At 60.5% G+C, this 14,803-nt stretch overlaps 2 protein-coding genes across 6 annotated transcripts in view; both read right to left on the bottom strand.

Moving 5' to 3' along the window:
- IDH3B (isocitrate dehydrogenase (NAD(+)) 3 non-catalytic subunit beta) overlaps nt 1-4,156 on the bottom strand; it is a 17,764-nt gene extending 13,608 nt beyond the window's left edge. For all 3 annotated transcript variants that reach the window (XR_012158798.1, XM_073343127.1, XM_073343126.1), the window contains exons 1-3: nt 4,057-4,156; nt 3,142-3,222; nt 662-754 (exon numbers count right to left, since the gene is read on the bottom strand). Coding sequence is in view for 2 of the 3 variants with exons in the window: in XM_073343127.1 (XP_073199228.1) it covers nt 662-754; nt 3,142-3,222; nt 4,057-4,092 (210 nt within the window). In the remaining variant the exon portion in view is untranslated. The remainder of the gene's footprint in view (nt 1-661; nt 755-3,141; nt 3,223-4,056) is intronic.
- The window catches only part of VPS16 (VPS16 core subunit of CORVET and HOPS complexes), a 25,103-nt gene continuing 13,441 nt past the window's right edge, over nt 3,142-14,803 (bottom strand). Inside the window, exons 12-25 of one of the 3 annotated variants that reach the window (XR_012158797.1) lie at nt 13,856-13,987; nt 13,640-13,767; nt 13,205-13,240; nt 11,688-11,796; nt 11,463-11,597; nt 11,066-11,174; nt 10,426-10,523; nt 10,088-10,195; nt 8,800-8,877; nt 8,294-8,463; nt 7,350-7,446; nt 6,755-6,858; nt 5,520-5,722; nt 3,142-3,222 (exon numbers count right to left, since the gene is read on the bottom strand). Coding sequence is in view for 2 of the 3 variants with exons in the window: in XM_073343121.1 (XP_073199222.1) it covers nt 5,578-5,722; nt 6,755-6,858; nt 7,350-7,446; nt 8,294-8,463; nt 8,800-8,877; nt 10,088-10,195; nt 10,426-10,523; nt 11,066-11,174; nt 11,463-11,597; nt 11,688-11,796; nt 13,205-13,240; nt 13,640-13,767; nt 13,856-13,987 (1,449 nt within the window). In the remaining variant the exon portion in view is untranslated. Of the gene's footprint in view, nt 3,223-4,402; nt 5,723-6,754; nt 6,859-7,349; nt 7,447-8,293; nt 8,464-8,799; nt 8,878-10,087; nt 10,196-10,425; nt 10,524-11,065; nt 11,175-11,462; nt 11,598-11,687; nt 11,797-13,204; nt 13,241-13,639; nt 13,768-13,855; nt 13,988-14,803 lie in introns of those variants that run through there. The other 2 variants (XM_073343121.1, XM_073343122.1) reach the window with 2 other exon arrangements.

Genomic DNA, 14,803 nt, shown 5'->3' with positions numbered 1-14,803 from the left:
TTGTCTTGTAACAAAGCCGGTGTCTAACTGTGTTTTAAATTTGTCCCCAAACTGCGCTACTCCCTTGGTCAGAGCAGGGCTGTAGGATGGACTGGGGGTATGTTTAAAACACAGTTAAGAGGGTTCCAAACAGTTTGAACTACAACAGCATTGTAACCCCTGACACAACTGGTGTAGATGACGCAAACATCCACATCAAAACCACCGCCACAGCTGGTACAAGATTTTTTCAGCAGTCACATCAGAGACACAAGGATTGACTGGGCCACAGAAACTGAACTTGTCTTCTCACTCTTCGAAATGGGCCCTTGTAGTTAGGGTTGGTGCACACTGGGGTCTATGTGGGAAGCTTAGCATGGTTGCTACCCATGTTGAACCTGTTCTGGGGAGAACAGGGGACATCCTCCAGGATTCTCAGTCTAGCACCCTTCCTCAGCACTAAAGAGAAATGAGTTGCGCTTCAATTAATTTACAGAAAAGGGTTTAAGGAACAGAATGGTTTTATCCACCCACAACTGTCTGGGAGCAGGGGGAAGATAACAGTCCCACCTGGATATGGCAGGAGCACATACACAATCCAACTACCTTGCAAGACAATTCCTGCCATTATGTCATTTCTCTATCTCCCCCACAGTCTCAATGAGGAGTAAGTGGCTACTACCTTGAACACCTCTTTGACAGAATGCATGAGCTCCGGGCCAACCCCATCTCCAGGCAGCATGGTGACCTTGAACACCCCTTCAGGTTTCTCTGTCTGGAACAGGAAATTGAGAGGGGTTAATTCTCCTGCCACCATCCTTCACAATATCACTCAACAAGAGTGGGACAGCGCACACCCTATCTGCAATACTGCACCCCCCTCTTCTGAAAGAGCAAGCCCAGTCAGAGGTGGCTCTCACACGCTACTGCCAGAAACAGCAAGACGAGAATTGTCATTCTCAAAATGTTGGGGGTCATCAATGCCTTTACCTACTTCTCTAGATCTCACAGGTATGCTCAGGGACAATCCCCTTGGTGGAGCTGGTACCAGGATTTGAGTCCTTACAACTTTCAAAGGGTGAATGGGAGCTGCTAAGATCCTCTCTGGTGGTCAGTGTCTCTGGGAAACACCTGGCCTCTGATGCAGGAGAACACAGGAATCTTCCAGAAGAAACTGACCCAAGACTCACTGTAGCAACATTCAGTTCCCCCATGAAACTCTCTCTGATGGATTAAATTAAATAAGACCCAATGCGCAGGGCAAAGCTTGCTACTTGAAAGTAGAGCACAGAGGGTCAGAGGTTGCATGGTATTTGTTCCCTGTACCGAGGAGACAGCTTTACCTTTAATCTAAACCACATAGCGTTCACTCATATAAAAATTAATGGGTGTCTTTATATATAACAAAAAGAACGAGGAGGACTTGTGGCACCTAAGAGACTAACAGATTTATTTGGGCAGAAGCTTTCTTGGGCTAAAACCCAAAGCTTATGCCCAAATAAATCTGTTAGTCTCTCAGGTGTCACAAATACGCCTCGTTGTTTTTGCTGATACAGACTAACACAGCTACCACTCTGAAATCTTTATATATAAGAGTTACAGTTAATGTCCATCAACAGGCATCACAAGCTAAAGAGTCAGAGAACAAGCACTTGTGATGGAGATTTTGCATAAACTTTTCCTCATCCCACGATGGAGAAAGAGACAAAGACTACCAGGGCACCCATATACAACATAGGAGACCATTAGTCCATCCACTCCTGCATCGGCCAACACCTGATACTTCAAAGGAAGATGAAAAATCTTAGTACACCTGTTGTATATAGGGCAAAATATCCCTTCCTAATAACTGTAGTGATCAGCTGATATCCTGAAGCATAGGATTTTATTACTCCATTTCAGCACAAACTTCTATAGAATGGTCTTAGTTACAAACTTAGCCAGCCCTTTTACAAATCTGACCTTAGTATTTGGCCGTGACCCAATGTGTCTATAAATTATTTAGCCATGTTCTGTATAAAAAATTTCTTTTATTTGTTCTAAAGTTACCTGTCATTAATATTCAATGACCCATGAGACAAAATAAAAAAATAAAAAAGGCAACTTCCACAAGAAGTCATAAATCCCATCAGTCAAGTGTCTATAGATCTTTTCGTTCCAAGGCTAAACAGCCCTAGATTTTCCAATCTCTCTCCATATGTAAACCCCACCCCAGGACTTGTAATTATCCTCTCTGGACCTCTATACTGCCAGGCCAAAGAATTCAAAAATCCAGGGCAAAGCTCCAAAAAGTCATGGATTAAAAAATAGGTCTTTTAACATGTAAATAATAGTGTGGGGTTCTTTTTTTGCCTTCTGGATTTTGAGCATTTTGGGTACACAATTTTAAGTTCTTCTCTGCACCATGAGAGCTCCTAAGATTTGACATCAGGTGCTGGGGCTTTAAGAACCCCACCAAATACTATCAGAATCACAGTACAATCATGTGTTGGCAACACTGGGACCTTCACAATTACAGCTCTAGTCTCAAGATGCAGTCACCAATGGCTACCCTTTCATTTCACAGAGCAGCCACCAAATGGCTCTCTCAGCCCCTGCCTCATCGTTCTTCAGATGCGTCCACGTTATCCCACACAGTGTTTTCCGTGTTAGTTCTTATGGCTTTTTAATGCATCCTCAGCACTTCATTTCTTCTGTTGTGGTCACTGCATCTTTGCTCCTTGAATAGAGAGAAATATCCATCTACCTGCTACCCTCCCCATCTGACTCTGTTCTGGAGAAAGACTCAGCCCTCTGAAAACCAAATCCACGGAAGAGCCCACGTGTGAGCATGCGGGAGATCAAACACCACATGCGGGATAGGTGAGCACATCGCTCCGTGAGTGACTGGGAGGCACTTAGCTACAAGGGTGATGAGCATGGAACAGGGGCCTATAGAGATAAGAACAGAATAGCCAGGAACGAGACTTGGCAGCAGAGCCGCAGCGAACCTGAGAAACCCTCCCCAGCAGCGCCTGGCCCTGCCTGGCCCCCCTGAGATAGGGGCTGCGTCTCCCCCGGAGCCTGCTCTCACAGCATCCCCAGGGGAGCAGGTAAGGATGGGAGGCCCTGGTGAGGCGCCATCTCCCCGCTCCGAGCTGGGGCATGCGTGGGGTCCCTCACCTGACGTCTCGTTGTCTGCTGGGGGGCGGCAGAGGCGCTGAGGTTCCTCCAGGCCCCGCGGCCCTGGGCACGCAGGAGAGCCTACGAGGGAAGAAAGCAGAGAATGAGAAACCCGCAGCCCTGGGCCCGACCCCCTGCCCTCGGGTTGATCCCGGCCTCACTCCCCTGCCCCCGACCCCGGCCCGACCGCTGGCCGCTCCCCAGGGCCCCCTGCCCTTGGGGTGATCCCGGCCTCATTCCCCTGGCCGCTCCCCTGGGCCCTAGGGCCGCCCCCGGCCTGACCCCCCTGCCCTCGGGCTGATCCCGGCCTCCCTCCCCTGGCCGCTCCCCTGGGCCCTGGGGCCGCCCCCGGCCTGACCCCCCTGCCCTCGGGCTGATCCCGGCCTCCCTCCCCTGGCCGCTCCCCTGGGCCCTGGGGCCGCCCCCGGCCTGACCCCCCTGCCCCCGACCCCGGCCCGACCGCTGGCCGCTCCCCAGGGCCCCCTGCCCTCGAGGCGATCCCAGCCTCATTCCCCTGGGCCCTCGGGCCGCCCCCAGCCTGATCCCCCTGCCCTCGGGCCAATCCCAGCCTCATTCCCCTGGCCGCTCCCCGGGCCGCCCCCGGCCTGACCACTGGCCGCTCCCCTGGGCCCCCCTGCCCTCGGGCTGATCCCGGCCTCCCTCCCCTGGGCCCTGGGCCCGCCCCCGGCCTGACCCCCCTGCCCTCGGGACGGCCTCACTCCCCAGCCCCCGACCCCGGCCCGACCGCTGGCCGCTCCCCTGGGCCCCCTGCCCTCGGGGCGATCCCAGCCTCATTCCCCTGGCCGCTCCCCTGGGCCCTGGGGCCGCCCCCAGCCTGACCCCAGTCCCGGGCGCCGCGACCCCCGCCTCGGGAGGAGCCCAGGCCCGTCCTGCCGGCCCCCGCGCGGCCCTCACCCCGGCAACCGCCCGGACGCCGCTGATCGCCGCCATCTTGCAATCCCACAAGCCCAAGCAGCTCCGGAAATGACGACACCACGGCCCGAGCGCAGAGACGTCACTTCCGATTTCCGCCTCCGCGGAGTCCGCGGCCGCCGGGGGCCGCGCTCACGCGCCGAGGGGGCGGGGCCACGAGGGGGAGGAGCCCGGGGCGGGCGCTGGGCTCCCTGCAGGGGGTCGCGGGCCACGTGCTTCTGGCTCCCCCCCACCCCCCCCGTCCGGGCCCTGCCGGGGGGGGGGGCGGGGCGGGTCTGGGGGGGGGCGGCCCCTGGCTCCCCCCCCCCCCCGCCGGTGCGAGCTCCGCGGCCGGGGGCACTCGGGGGCGCGGCAGAGGGACCGAGCCTCGGGGGCCGGGGGCACGGGGCTGGCTCTGCCCCTCCCTGCGGGCTCCCCGGGCCTGCCTGGCCCTAATGCCCGGACAGGGGCTCCTGCCCCCCAGCTCTGAGCTCCGGGACCCCACCAGGTCTGCGAGGGGGAGGCAGCGCTGCCCCCCGGAGCCCGGCTGCCGCGCGCCCTGCCCAGCTCCTGGAGGGGCTGCGGGGGGGCGCCGCTCACCGCCCGCAGCGGGGCAGGAGGGGGCATCCTGCCCCCTTGGAAAGCTGGCAGCTGAGAGACCCGGGCGGCCCTAGGAAATCCCAGCGTCGGCCCCTGGGCGCAGCAGTCAGACACGGCGTGGGCGGGGGGGGTCTCAGCCATTTATTTACCCTAGGGAAGGTTACAGCGAGACAGGCCATCCTCCCCCCCCCGATCCAGACACCAGCGCCCCCACTAAGCTTCAGACTTTACTGCCCCCCGCAGCCCTGCTGGGCCACCGCAACCCCTCCCTGGCTCACCCGATCTCCCCCCCCCCCCCCCAGGACGGCGAGGCTGCGCCTGCGGGAACTGCGGCTATGCCGGAGGGGCGGCTGCTCCTTCCCGAGGCCCCACTGCAACCTGACCAGGGGCTCCTTCCCCAGCTTCTGTGCTCAGAGGAGCTGCTGCAGGGGGGGGGGGGGGGATGCTGGCAGAGCCAGAGGCAGAACTGCTGGGCGGTGGGGTGGGATGGGGAAGGGAAGAGGAGAGGGGCTGGCTCGGGGAGGAAGATGGTACATGCACAGGCCCAGGGCAGGTAAAGATAAAGCTTCCCTGAGGGGGCTGAGCAGGAGAGGTCGTCACTCAGCGGAGCAGGGATGCAGCAAGGGGGCCAACTGCACCGTAACACGGCACATGCCTTCTGCTTCCGCCTCCAGCCAAGCACCCTGAACTCCAGAGGGCCGGAGTCCACCCCACCCCAGGTACAGGGATCGCTGCTACCTACGATTCCCCAATACAGGGCCCCAGGTCATGCTGGGGGGTGCCTGGGCTGGATCTGCATGTGTGAGACGCTCCATGCCTCTTGTCCTTACAACAACATCAGCACCAAGACTGTGTCCCCTACCCACCCCAGGAATATACAGGCCAGCTCCCAGCAGGCTACGAGGCTCCAGCCACAGGGAGGGGTTATTTTTTCAGGATCTGAGCTTTGGCACGGTTGATCTTCTCCCCCACGGAAGAGTCGGTGGCCGCCGTGCACTTGGACAGGACGAGGTTCATCTCGTTCTCATTCTTGTGCTCAATGGCAGCATCGGCAGCTTGGTCCAACTCTCTGCCAGTAAATGATAGGAGAGTGAGTGTCATGCAGGGGCAGTCAGAGAGGCCGGTTCTGTCTTCCCCTGGTTCCCTCTGCTGTGGGACCACCCACCGACACCACCCTGCCTTAGCTGGTGATCTCACAGCTGGTTCAGGGATGCTTGGCAGCCCCCCCCTTAGGGCACACGCTGCCACAGGGATGTACACAGCCCCACCCCCGAGGAGATGCATGCTGCTGTGGGTATGCACCCTCCAACAGGGACACAGACAGCCACAGGCAGCCCAACCAGGAGTCTGAGCACTCAGGGAGAGGAAGCTCATTCCTTGCAGGCAGGCGCATGCCGCAGCTGCCTGTGTGCAGACAGCATCAGGATGGTTTCTTGTAATGCACAGGACAGCGTGGGGGGGGAAGATGAGCAGATGTGCACCGCTGCCCATTAGTACGGAGAAGCAGAATGATTCAGCCACGGAGTTAATAGCTCCTTGAGTCTCCGTCAGCTCCGAGGCTAGGGCCCTGCAATAATCATGGCAGCCCAGGATCTGATACACACTGACCACACTCAGACCTCGGTGCCCCAAGTGCAAGAGAGGTCAGCCCCGCCTCCTCCTCAAGGGGTGGTTTTTTTTTCCTGCTCATAAAACCCTGGCACCCTGGCTTAACTGCCCACCTGCTCCCCATCTCACTGTGACTCCTCCCACCCTGGGGTGCGACCCCCACCCTCTCTCTGAACCACAGGACGAGGTGTTAGTCACAGCACAGAGCCAGACGCCAGTGCATCGAAAGGAGCTCCTTCCCTGCAGAGACCAACGCCCCCTTCCCTGCGCAGAGTCATGGCATTTGACAGAACAGGAAGGGACAGGGGCCAAACAGGAAACGCCCATGCATCCCAGGAGATATGTGCAACCTACCCTACACTCAGAACCCAGCCAAGCCCTCCCACCCCCATGCTCAGACACACCACCCATGCAGGCTCTCCTGGGGAGCTGGAGCACTCAATGCTCTGCCTTAGCCAGGGGCTGCTCCCCGTTAACTCTCCAGCAGACGTACCCCACCAGGATGTGGGCCTTGACCCTCTGCTCTGGGGTCACACGGGCAGCGTACTTCTTGGCCTCATGGCGGTTGTGATGTTTCATGCAGATTTCGACAAAGGGCTGGTATGGAGAACAAGGGAGAGCGGAATCAGTGAAGGCGGCAGGCTCGGCTCATGGGGCCGCACTTCTGGCTTGCTGCCCCCAACCTTGTTTATCTCAAACCTCACCTCACCCCACCTGCTGCATCTACTTCTGCCACTGGCTTTGGGGGTGTTCTTTAGGGCCCCAGTGCCTGTGCCCCATGCTCCCAGCCCCTGGACTGGTGGAATTCTACTGGGAGCTGGAGGACAGGTGAGCTTCCAGGGTCGACCCGAGCCCCCCCCTCAGGGATCTGCCAGTGCTGCATCTGAGCTGGCCAGCAGGGGCTGCATCCCTAGGCCTGCGTTCCCTGCCAGCCTGAGCTCAGCACTCAGCTCCCCCTTCCCGGCTGGGGGAGACCAAAGGCCTGGCTCTCTGTCTGTGGGACCCATTCTAAAGGCAGACAGCTGGGAGTGAGCCGGGGCAGGACACTCCCAACCAGGGGGTCCCTTACGGTGAAGAGAATCTCTTACCAGGTACCCAATGGGCGACTTCTTACTCTTGGAAAACTTCTCCATCTCCTCCCAGTCCTCCCGCTCGGCCAGGGCGCCGATCTTCAGCCACCAGAACCTGGGGAGCAGACACCTCGTGGCTCTTACTAGGGCAATCAGATCAACTAGTTTAACCCCCCCACCCACCTGCCTCCGAGGACTGCTGGGTCCAATTCCCAAGGGGTTGGCAGTACATCGATCACCAGCCTGGCCCCATATCCCCCCAGAGCAAAACCCCATCCTGCCTTGCCAGCAATGCTGCCGTTCAGGAGTGAGGGGAGAAAGGCCCCAACAACAGAGGGCGACAATGGGACAGGCAGTCCATCATCCCATCTACGCAGCTCCACGCCCTACACAAATGGATGCCTCTCCTGCTGACCAATAGGGTTTCATTGTTCCCCTGTACCCGCCCCCTGTCTGTAGCCGTCTGTCATCTTCCTCTTCGGTTGTAAGTGCCAGTGGACTGTCTTTGTGCTGAGTTTGTGCAGCGCCTAGCACAATGGGGTCCTGGCCTATGACTAGGCCCCTGGGCACTGTGGCAGTACAGATAAATGATGATAGGTCCAGTTGCCCAATAAACCCCCCCCCCAACCTGGTATTTACCCCCCAGGGCTGGCCAGGGCACCAAGGGCTGCAGGGGCCAGAGGACGGAGACGTGCTGCTCCCCAAGCCGGGTGAGAGAGCAGCAGTGGAAGCTCATCACAGGTACGTGGTCTCCCACGGCTGCTGTCCGCACCGCGCGGAGGGGGATAACCACAGGCCATCAGTCTCCAGGGCCGACAACCCAGCACCCTGCCCCAGCCCCGATTCCTGCCCCAGCCTCTGACCAGGGGCTTCCCGGATGAGCCGCGTGTACTTGGACCGGCTCATCTGGTGCCAAAAGGCCTCCTGGGAGCAGCGCCCGCCCGCCCACGCCCCCCACTGACCTCTTGTCGGGGATTCGGAACTCGCGGTACAGCTGCTCCGCCCGCTTGTGGTTGCCGTCCAAGACGAGGCCGTAGACGGTGTCGTGCAGGGAGTAATCTACGTAGGGCTTGTCCAGGTCGTCCTGCAGGCGGCGCTGCATCCGCAGCAGTTTGATCTGATCCTCTGTGGCCTGGGAAGCAGACACCAGGGCTGGGCTCCTCAGAGGGGCTGGGCCTCTCCCCTGGGGTGTCCCTCTCCAGGAGCAAGGCTACCCCGCCCCTGGCGTTTACCACCCCAGGGCATCCCCAGAGACATGAAGGGCTCCCAAGGGGATTTACACAGCCCAGCACCAAGGGGAGTTCCTCCCCCTGCCCTATTCCAGGGCCCCCTCAGCAGAGCACGCTGCCTCCTCAGCCCCTGCTGCCCGGGGCCCCACCTGGCAGTGCCAAGCACTGCTCCCAGCCGAGCCCCAAGCCCCTAACTACGGCCGGAGGGCCCTCTGCAGCACGCCCCCATCCATGCTCACCTTGGCAGCAAACTCGTTCTTGGCCTTGTAGTACTCGTCCACTGCATTCTGCAGTGCTGCTACGCGCCCCTCGATCCTCTGGAAGGGACACAGCAACCGCCAGGCTAGTCACAGCCTCCCTGCCATCCCCAGTGGGGGCGGCCACGTGAGCCAGCCCGCATTTCTGGGTAGAGGTGCCTGTGGGTCAGGACTTGTGACAAACGGACGAGAGAAGGTCCCAACTCTGCAGTACTCGCCCACCTCCCATGAGACAGGAACGGGGCTGGCAGCTGGCTCCCCAGGCACGGTTCCACCTAGCAATGGGGTGGGAGCTGTAGCCTGGGCTCTGGGACCTGGGATCTTCCTGCTATTCATTCAATGGTCAAAAAGCTCCTTATTGTCCAGTATCCCCAGGGCAGCTAATTCTCCTTCCAGCCCCCCCAGCGGAGCCAGACAAGTTTGGGAACTCCTGGGAGCCCAGACAAGGGAAACTCGCCCCCAGTGGCCCCAGCCTCCTGGCAAATGCCACCAGCTAGGAGACTGAACAGACCTGGGGTGTGGGCAGGCGGTTACACCCACCCCTCGTGCATCATTTGAGACTTCACTGTGTTCAAAGCATCAGGCACAGATCGCTGCAGAGGCACCGACCAGCCTGACCGAACCCCAGTCCTGAGGGATTCGCCCACCCAGCCCAGTTCCCTCCCCAAGTCCCCCCGTCTTTGTGCAGCCTGCACCATGGGAAGAGGGGGGCCAGGCTGCTCCCATGCACCCCTCCTCAGCAAACTAGGGCCTTCCCAGGGATCGGGAGAGGAGGGACATGCTCCCTGCGCAGGGAGCCCATAGGCTGAGCGCTCGGGCTCTGTGCCAGGCAGGGCACACCCTTGCCCAGTAGGCAATTCAGCTGTGCCTGCCCCGAACGGCTGTGGCCTGTCCAGGCTCAGGGGAAGAAGAACTCCACATCGCACATCAGGAGCCACTCAACTCTCGTCCCGGCACCCCAAGGCTGGGGTTGAGGAGAAAGCACTTTCCAATCTTCCCACTGATCCTTTGGTTTCCTCACATGAGCAGCCTTCTCCCCCCTCCCCCTAGACCCACACCACAGGGAGGCCAGCACCCCCTTAGTGTCGGGTCCCGAGTCCCCCCTGCACCACAGGACAGCCAGCGCCACAGAGGCACGTCCCATCTCAGCACATCTTTATCCCTCTGCATCAGTTCGTCCACCCCTCCTCGGAGGCTGGTAAGCCTGTCTCAGATGGGTGAATCCTCCAGCAGAGTCTGGCAGCCCCCTCCTCCACTCCGCAAGTCCCACCTTCTCACTAGAATAGCTGGAGTGGACGTGGAAGTTCCCAAGCTCCTGGTGATCGTCGTCCTGGTTGTACAGGTCCTTGAGCGTCTCCAGCTCCTGGTGCTTGCAGAACTGGGACATGATACACAAGGTTACAGCCGACACCCCCTCACCCCATGAGAGTCAATGGGCTTGTTATAGAGACACGGTCACGGGAGGCCCTGCTCACTCAGCCCCCCCGCCCCAGCACAGCACAGGTCCTCTCTCACACCACCAGTGAGGGCGACAGCAGGCAGCACAGCCCTGTAAGTGCCCTGGCAGCTTAACATGCCCACGAGCCCCGCCCGCTTATGGCCTCTCACCTGGCGGTAGAGACTCAGAGCCACTGGCTGCTTCTGCAGCGTCATGAAGAAAGTGCCACGATTCAGTTCATTCTTCAGGTGCAACACGACGGTGTAAACTGGGGCAGAGACAGCGCGTTAGAGGGGCAACGGGTGCAGAGAGACACCTCTGCCCCCCACGGTCAGGGCAGCTGAGCAACACAGAGCAACGAAGGGAGGTCCAGCCAGCCAGCCCTCAGCGGGGCCCAGAATGTGGGGTGCAAAAGCTGCGGGGGGGAGAGGGGAAGGGTTTGCTGAGCTCGGAGAGGTGGGGTGAGCAGGAGGGGAGAAGCTTCCCCACTGCCCGGGGGCTGGGAGGCATCATCACTTGTAGCTCATAAAGCTCAGCCTGGCCCTGAGCTGGTCTGGGTGGGGGGAGTGCCAGCAGGGGTTCCTCAGGGCAGGTCATGGGGGGCACTGGCCCATTCAGTCCTTGGCCACTTGGTTTGGGGTGCAAATGGGCCCAAGACCCAATCTCATTCCCCAGAGGCCGCTGCAGCCAGCCCAGAATGGCTCAAATGCCAGAGACCTGGGCCTGGTGGGAGCCAGGGCCTGGAGCGGAAAGGCTCCAGCGTGTCCTGGCCGCCGGAGCCCCAGGGAGCCCATCCTCGCACAGCTGTACCTAGGTCTGTGTCTCCGCTCTCGATGGCTTTGTTCAGGGCCAGCTGGCTCTTTTTCATCTTCAGCAGCAGCGGGACCTGCTCCCCGGACCTGGGTTCGTACTCCAGCAACTGCCCCCAAGAGAGAAGCCCCTTCAGTGCACAGGCCCCTGGGGTCAGCACGAAGCCAGGCCCCACGTGCTGGTAGGGGTGCTGGGCCAGCAGGCTCCATTTCTTCAGCAGGGCCGCTCCCTGGGCAAGCGGGCACTGCCGGGAGAGGCACCACGTGCTGCCCTAGCACCGCGAGCAGAGTTAAACAGGGGCACACTGGGCCAGGTGGTATCACCAGCCACCCTGCCAAATGCCACGTGCTTGGGAGGCCTGGCAGCCCCCCCAGCCCCACCCCACCCACCCACCCACCTTAATGGCCAGCTCCGTCCGGCCACAGTCGTATGCCCGGGCAGCGATCTCCGAGTACGAAATGCCAGGGGTGTCGCCCAGCTTCTGATTGACGGCGTGTGCAACCTCCTCATCAGACTTGTCCTTCTGCTGCACCTGGAGGGGCAGGAGGGGAGGTCTGGGCCCAGCTCTTGGCACCCAGAGGGAGCACTCCAAGAACTGCCCCCCACTGGCTTCCCCACCTACCTTGTAGCAGGCCCAGTGGGCCAGAATCCTGCTGACGCCCTGGAACTCCGACAGGCGCAGGTACTCGCAGATTTTGATGGCGAGGGGGTACAGCCTCCGCAGAACTAACCTGAGACACGGGCAAAGGGAACGTCAAATGCCCCCAGACGAGAGCGCCAGCAGCTCGGCAAGCACAGCCGTGAATCCAGCCAGCTCCCCAGAGCCCTCGGAGCTCCCCAGAAAGGCCCTTCCCTGCCACGCCCCACCCGCCTCTGCTAGGCACTGCCCTAAGCATTGGCCAGGGCAGCACATAAAGGGCCATGATGGGGTGACACTAGTTCCCACTTCCCCACAGGGGACAGGGAGAAATATTTAGGGCAATGCCCCAGTAAGAGGGCCCAGCTGTAACCCTCGGGGTGAAAGATCCCTCAGCAGCTGGCCTGGCGAGGCAGGTAAGAGAGTGATCGCTGCCGGGGAGAAGGGAAGCAAGTCCAGGGGAGTGAATGGGACGGGGGTAAACGCAGCGAGGGAGCCCAGGGAAGTGGGGGTCAAATGCCAACAGTAACCTGGGGGAGCTTGCAGATTTTAATTTTATTTATTTTTAAGCAGCTGTCAGCGATGCGCAGGGCCGCACAGACCCCTTCCCCTGCTGGACAGCAGGTCGGGTCGTCCAGCCGGCCCTGCAGAGAGCAGCCCGGGACATCTCCCGTCCATTCAGCCCGGGGCGCCCAGCAGGGAGTCAGTGAGACACAGGCTTCCACCTGCATGTGCCCAGCCCAGAGTCATGCCGGCAGGGTGCTCAGCCATCTCCACTCAGTGACTGTTCGATGGCCTCTGTGGAACAAGGCCGGTTCTTCCCAGTGGCAAGTGACCGTAGCAGGATGCCATGACACCTGGGTCCCTTGTTCCCAGTTCCAGCAGGCACAGGGCCGGAATGAGCCAGGGCGACTGAAGCTAGTTACAGCCCTCGGAGGGGGCTGCCTGCCGCACACCACACTGGCAGAGGCTGGTGTGTGTTGTGGAGGTTTGTCGAGAGACCCCTGGCTGCTGGACGCTGCAGACAGCAACGCTCCCCGCACTTCTACAAGATTGTACAGAGAGGAGGGAGACCAACGGGACACAAGCTGCCAAACAGAGATGACAGCATGGGCAGCCAACGCAGAGCACAGGACATCAGTGCCTAGGGAGGGGGGACGACGGTCCCTTAAAGGGAGCTCTGCGAAGGCAGGTCACAGCTGCACAGTGACCGTCATGGGGCGGGTGGGCCAGGCAGCAGCAGCCCTGGCCCAGCAGAGTTTGTACAGGGTCTAACAGCAGAGCAAAGTTGGATACGGCTGTGCCCCAAATGCCACCGGCACCTGGATGGACGGACAGACGGGGACAGGGAGGGGGCTGAGTAACCAGGCAGGGCCAGTCCGAGCCGAACGTCAGAGCAGGGGCTTCTGATGCAGTCACACAAGTGACTGTGGCCCTGGCCCTGGCCAGAGGGAACATTTGGGATGCAGTGGTCCCATGTGCAGCCAGGAGGGGGCAGTTACCTGTCCAGCAGGACTTCAATGGTGAGCTGTTTGTATCTACAGCACCTGTTAAGGAGCAGCAGGGTGAGGGAACGGCAGGGGGCTGAGCTGTGTGGGCGAGCTCTGGCTCCCACCACGCGGAACCACCCCCTGGCCTGAGCCGTCAGGGCACCTCTCCCCTCGACTTGCATGTGCAAAGCTCACAGTGCAAAGGCCAGAAGGGGTCCCCAGATCCCCTAGTCTGACCTCCTGCACAGCACAGGCCGTGGAACAAACCCCAGGAGTCCTGATTCCCAGGACCAAACTCATCTGTGGCATAACTGCTGATTTCCGTGGAGTTATACTGGGGTGGGGCCTTTGGGCCCTTGTCCCTGCACTAGTTACAGACACCACTCCCGCCCCCAGCAGATCCAGCCAGATCCACGGCCGCGCCACCCCTCAGCCAGTGTAGGATACTGGGCGAAGGTCAGGGGGATGCCGATCTGATAGTCCCGGATGGCATTCAGCACGCGCAGGTCCCGGCACGTCCGCACAAAGCTCTCCGGGGAGAACTTGTCGAGGAAGCACTTTCCGAACGAGGCGGCCTGTGGACGGAGACATGCCGGTGCTCAGGGAACGAGCAGTGAGATGCCCCCAACCCAGGTCCTCCCACCTCCTGCCTTCCCCACTTACTCGGAGCAGAGACTTCTGGGTTTCCGGCTCATGCTCGTAGCCAGCCGCCTCGATGCACTGCCGCGCTGCCTCTGAGAGCAGATTCTGGTCCTTGATCTCCCGCAGGTACTCGTCCGCCTTCTGGCTCTCTTTCTGGGTGGGGACGAGAGAACCCTTCGCGTCAGGCCAGGGACATCCTGAGCTGAAGGAGCCGTCTCTGCGACAGCAACCTTCGCCTGGCTGGGAGAGGAGCCACGACCAGCATGGGCTTGCAGAGGGGCCAGCGCGGCTGGAGCCCTACCAGGCTCCTGTCCCTTGCACCGCCTCTGCCTCCAGAGCCGGTTGTTTGCAGAACGACCACTGAAGAGGGGACACGTGCTCCGCCCAGGGCTCAAAGCGCCCTGTTGCTAAGGCGCGAATGCAGGGGCCTCCTGTTCCCTCCCGGCCCCAGCAACACGCAGCAAACCCAGGCCATGCTCCAGGGGTCAGGCACTGGGTGCAGGGCAGAGGCAGCACGGGTTCTCTGGGATCTCTCAGGGATGAGGCAGCAGGCACAGGGATTCCCCGCTGGGGACGCTGCCTGGTTGGGAAGAGCTGGGCGTGGGTACCTGAGCCTGGGCAGAACTCAAGAGCCATGGTGCTTCCAACCCACCCGGCACGGTGGGGTCAGGCTGGGAATCCACCTCCCCATGCAGCTCAACGAGTCATTTTCAGAGTTTAGTTTAAAAATAAAAGGGGGCAGGGGCGGGGGCTGGGTTTTCAGCACCCCCAAGGGCCACGTTTAACCGAGTAGAGTCTGTTCCAGCATGCTCTCCAGCCTCCCTCAATCTGGGGCCTCACACTGTGGGACCTGCACCGAGCAGCAGGGTCTGGCCAACACCAGGCCATCTCAGTCCCACCTACTGCAGAGCCAGGGCTGGGCCCCTCTGCCCCACACTGGTTAAGTAGTGGTTCAAGCACATCCCCGGG

The sequence above is a fragment of the Lepidochelys kempii genome, chromosome 4, assembly GCF_965140265.1.
Source record: "Lepidochelys kempii isolate rLepKem1 chromosome 4, rLepKem1.hap2, whole genome shotgun sequence".
NCBI classification, from domain to species: Eukaryota; Metazoa; Chordata; order Testudines; family Cheloniidae; genus Lepidochelys; species Lepidochelys kempii.
This window is presented reverse-complemented; position numbering and strand designations above follow the sequence as displayed.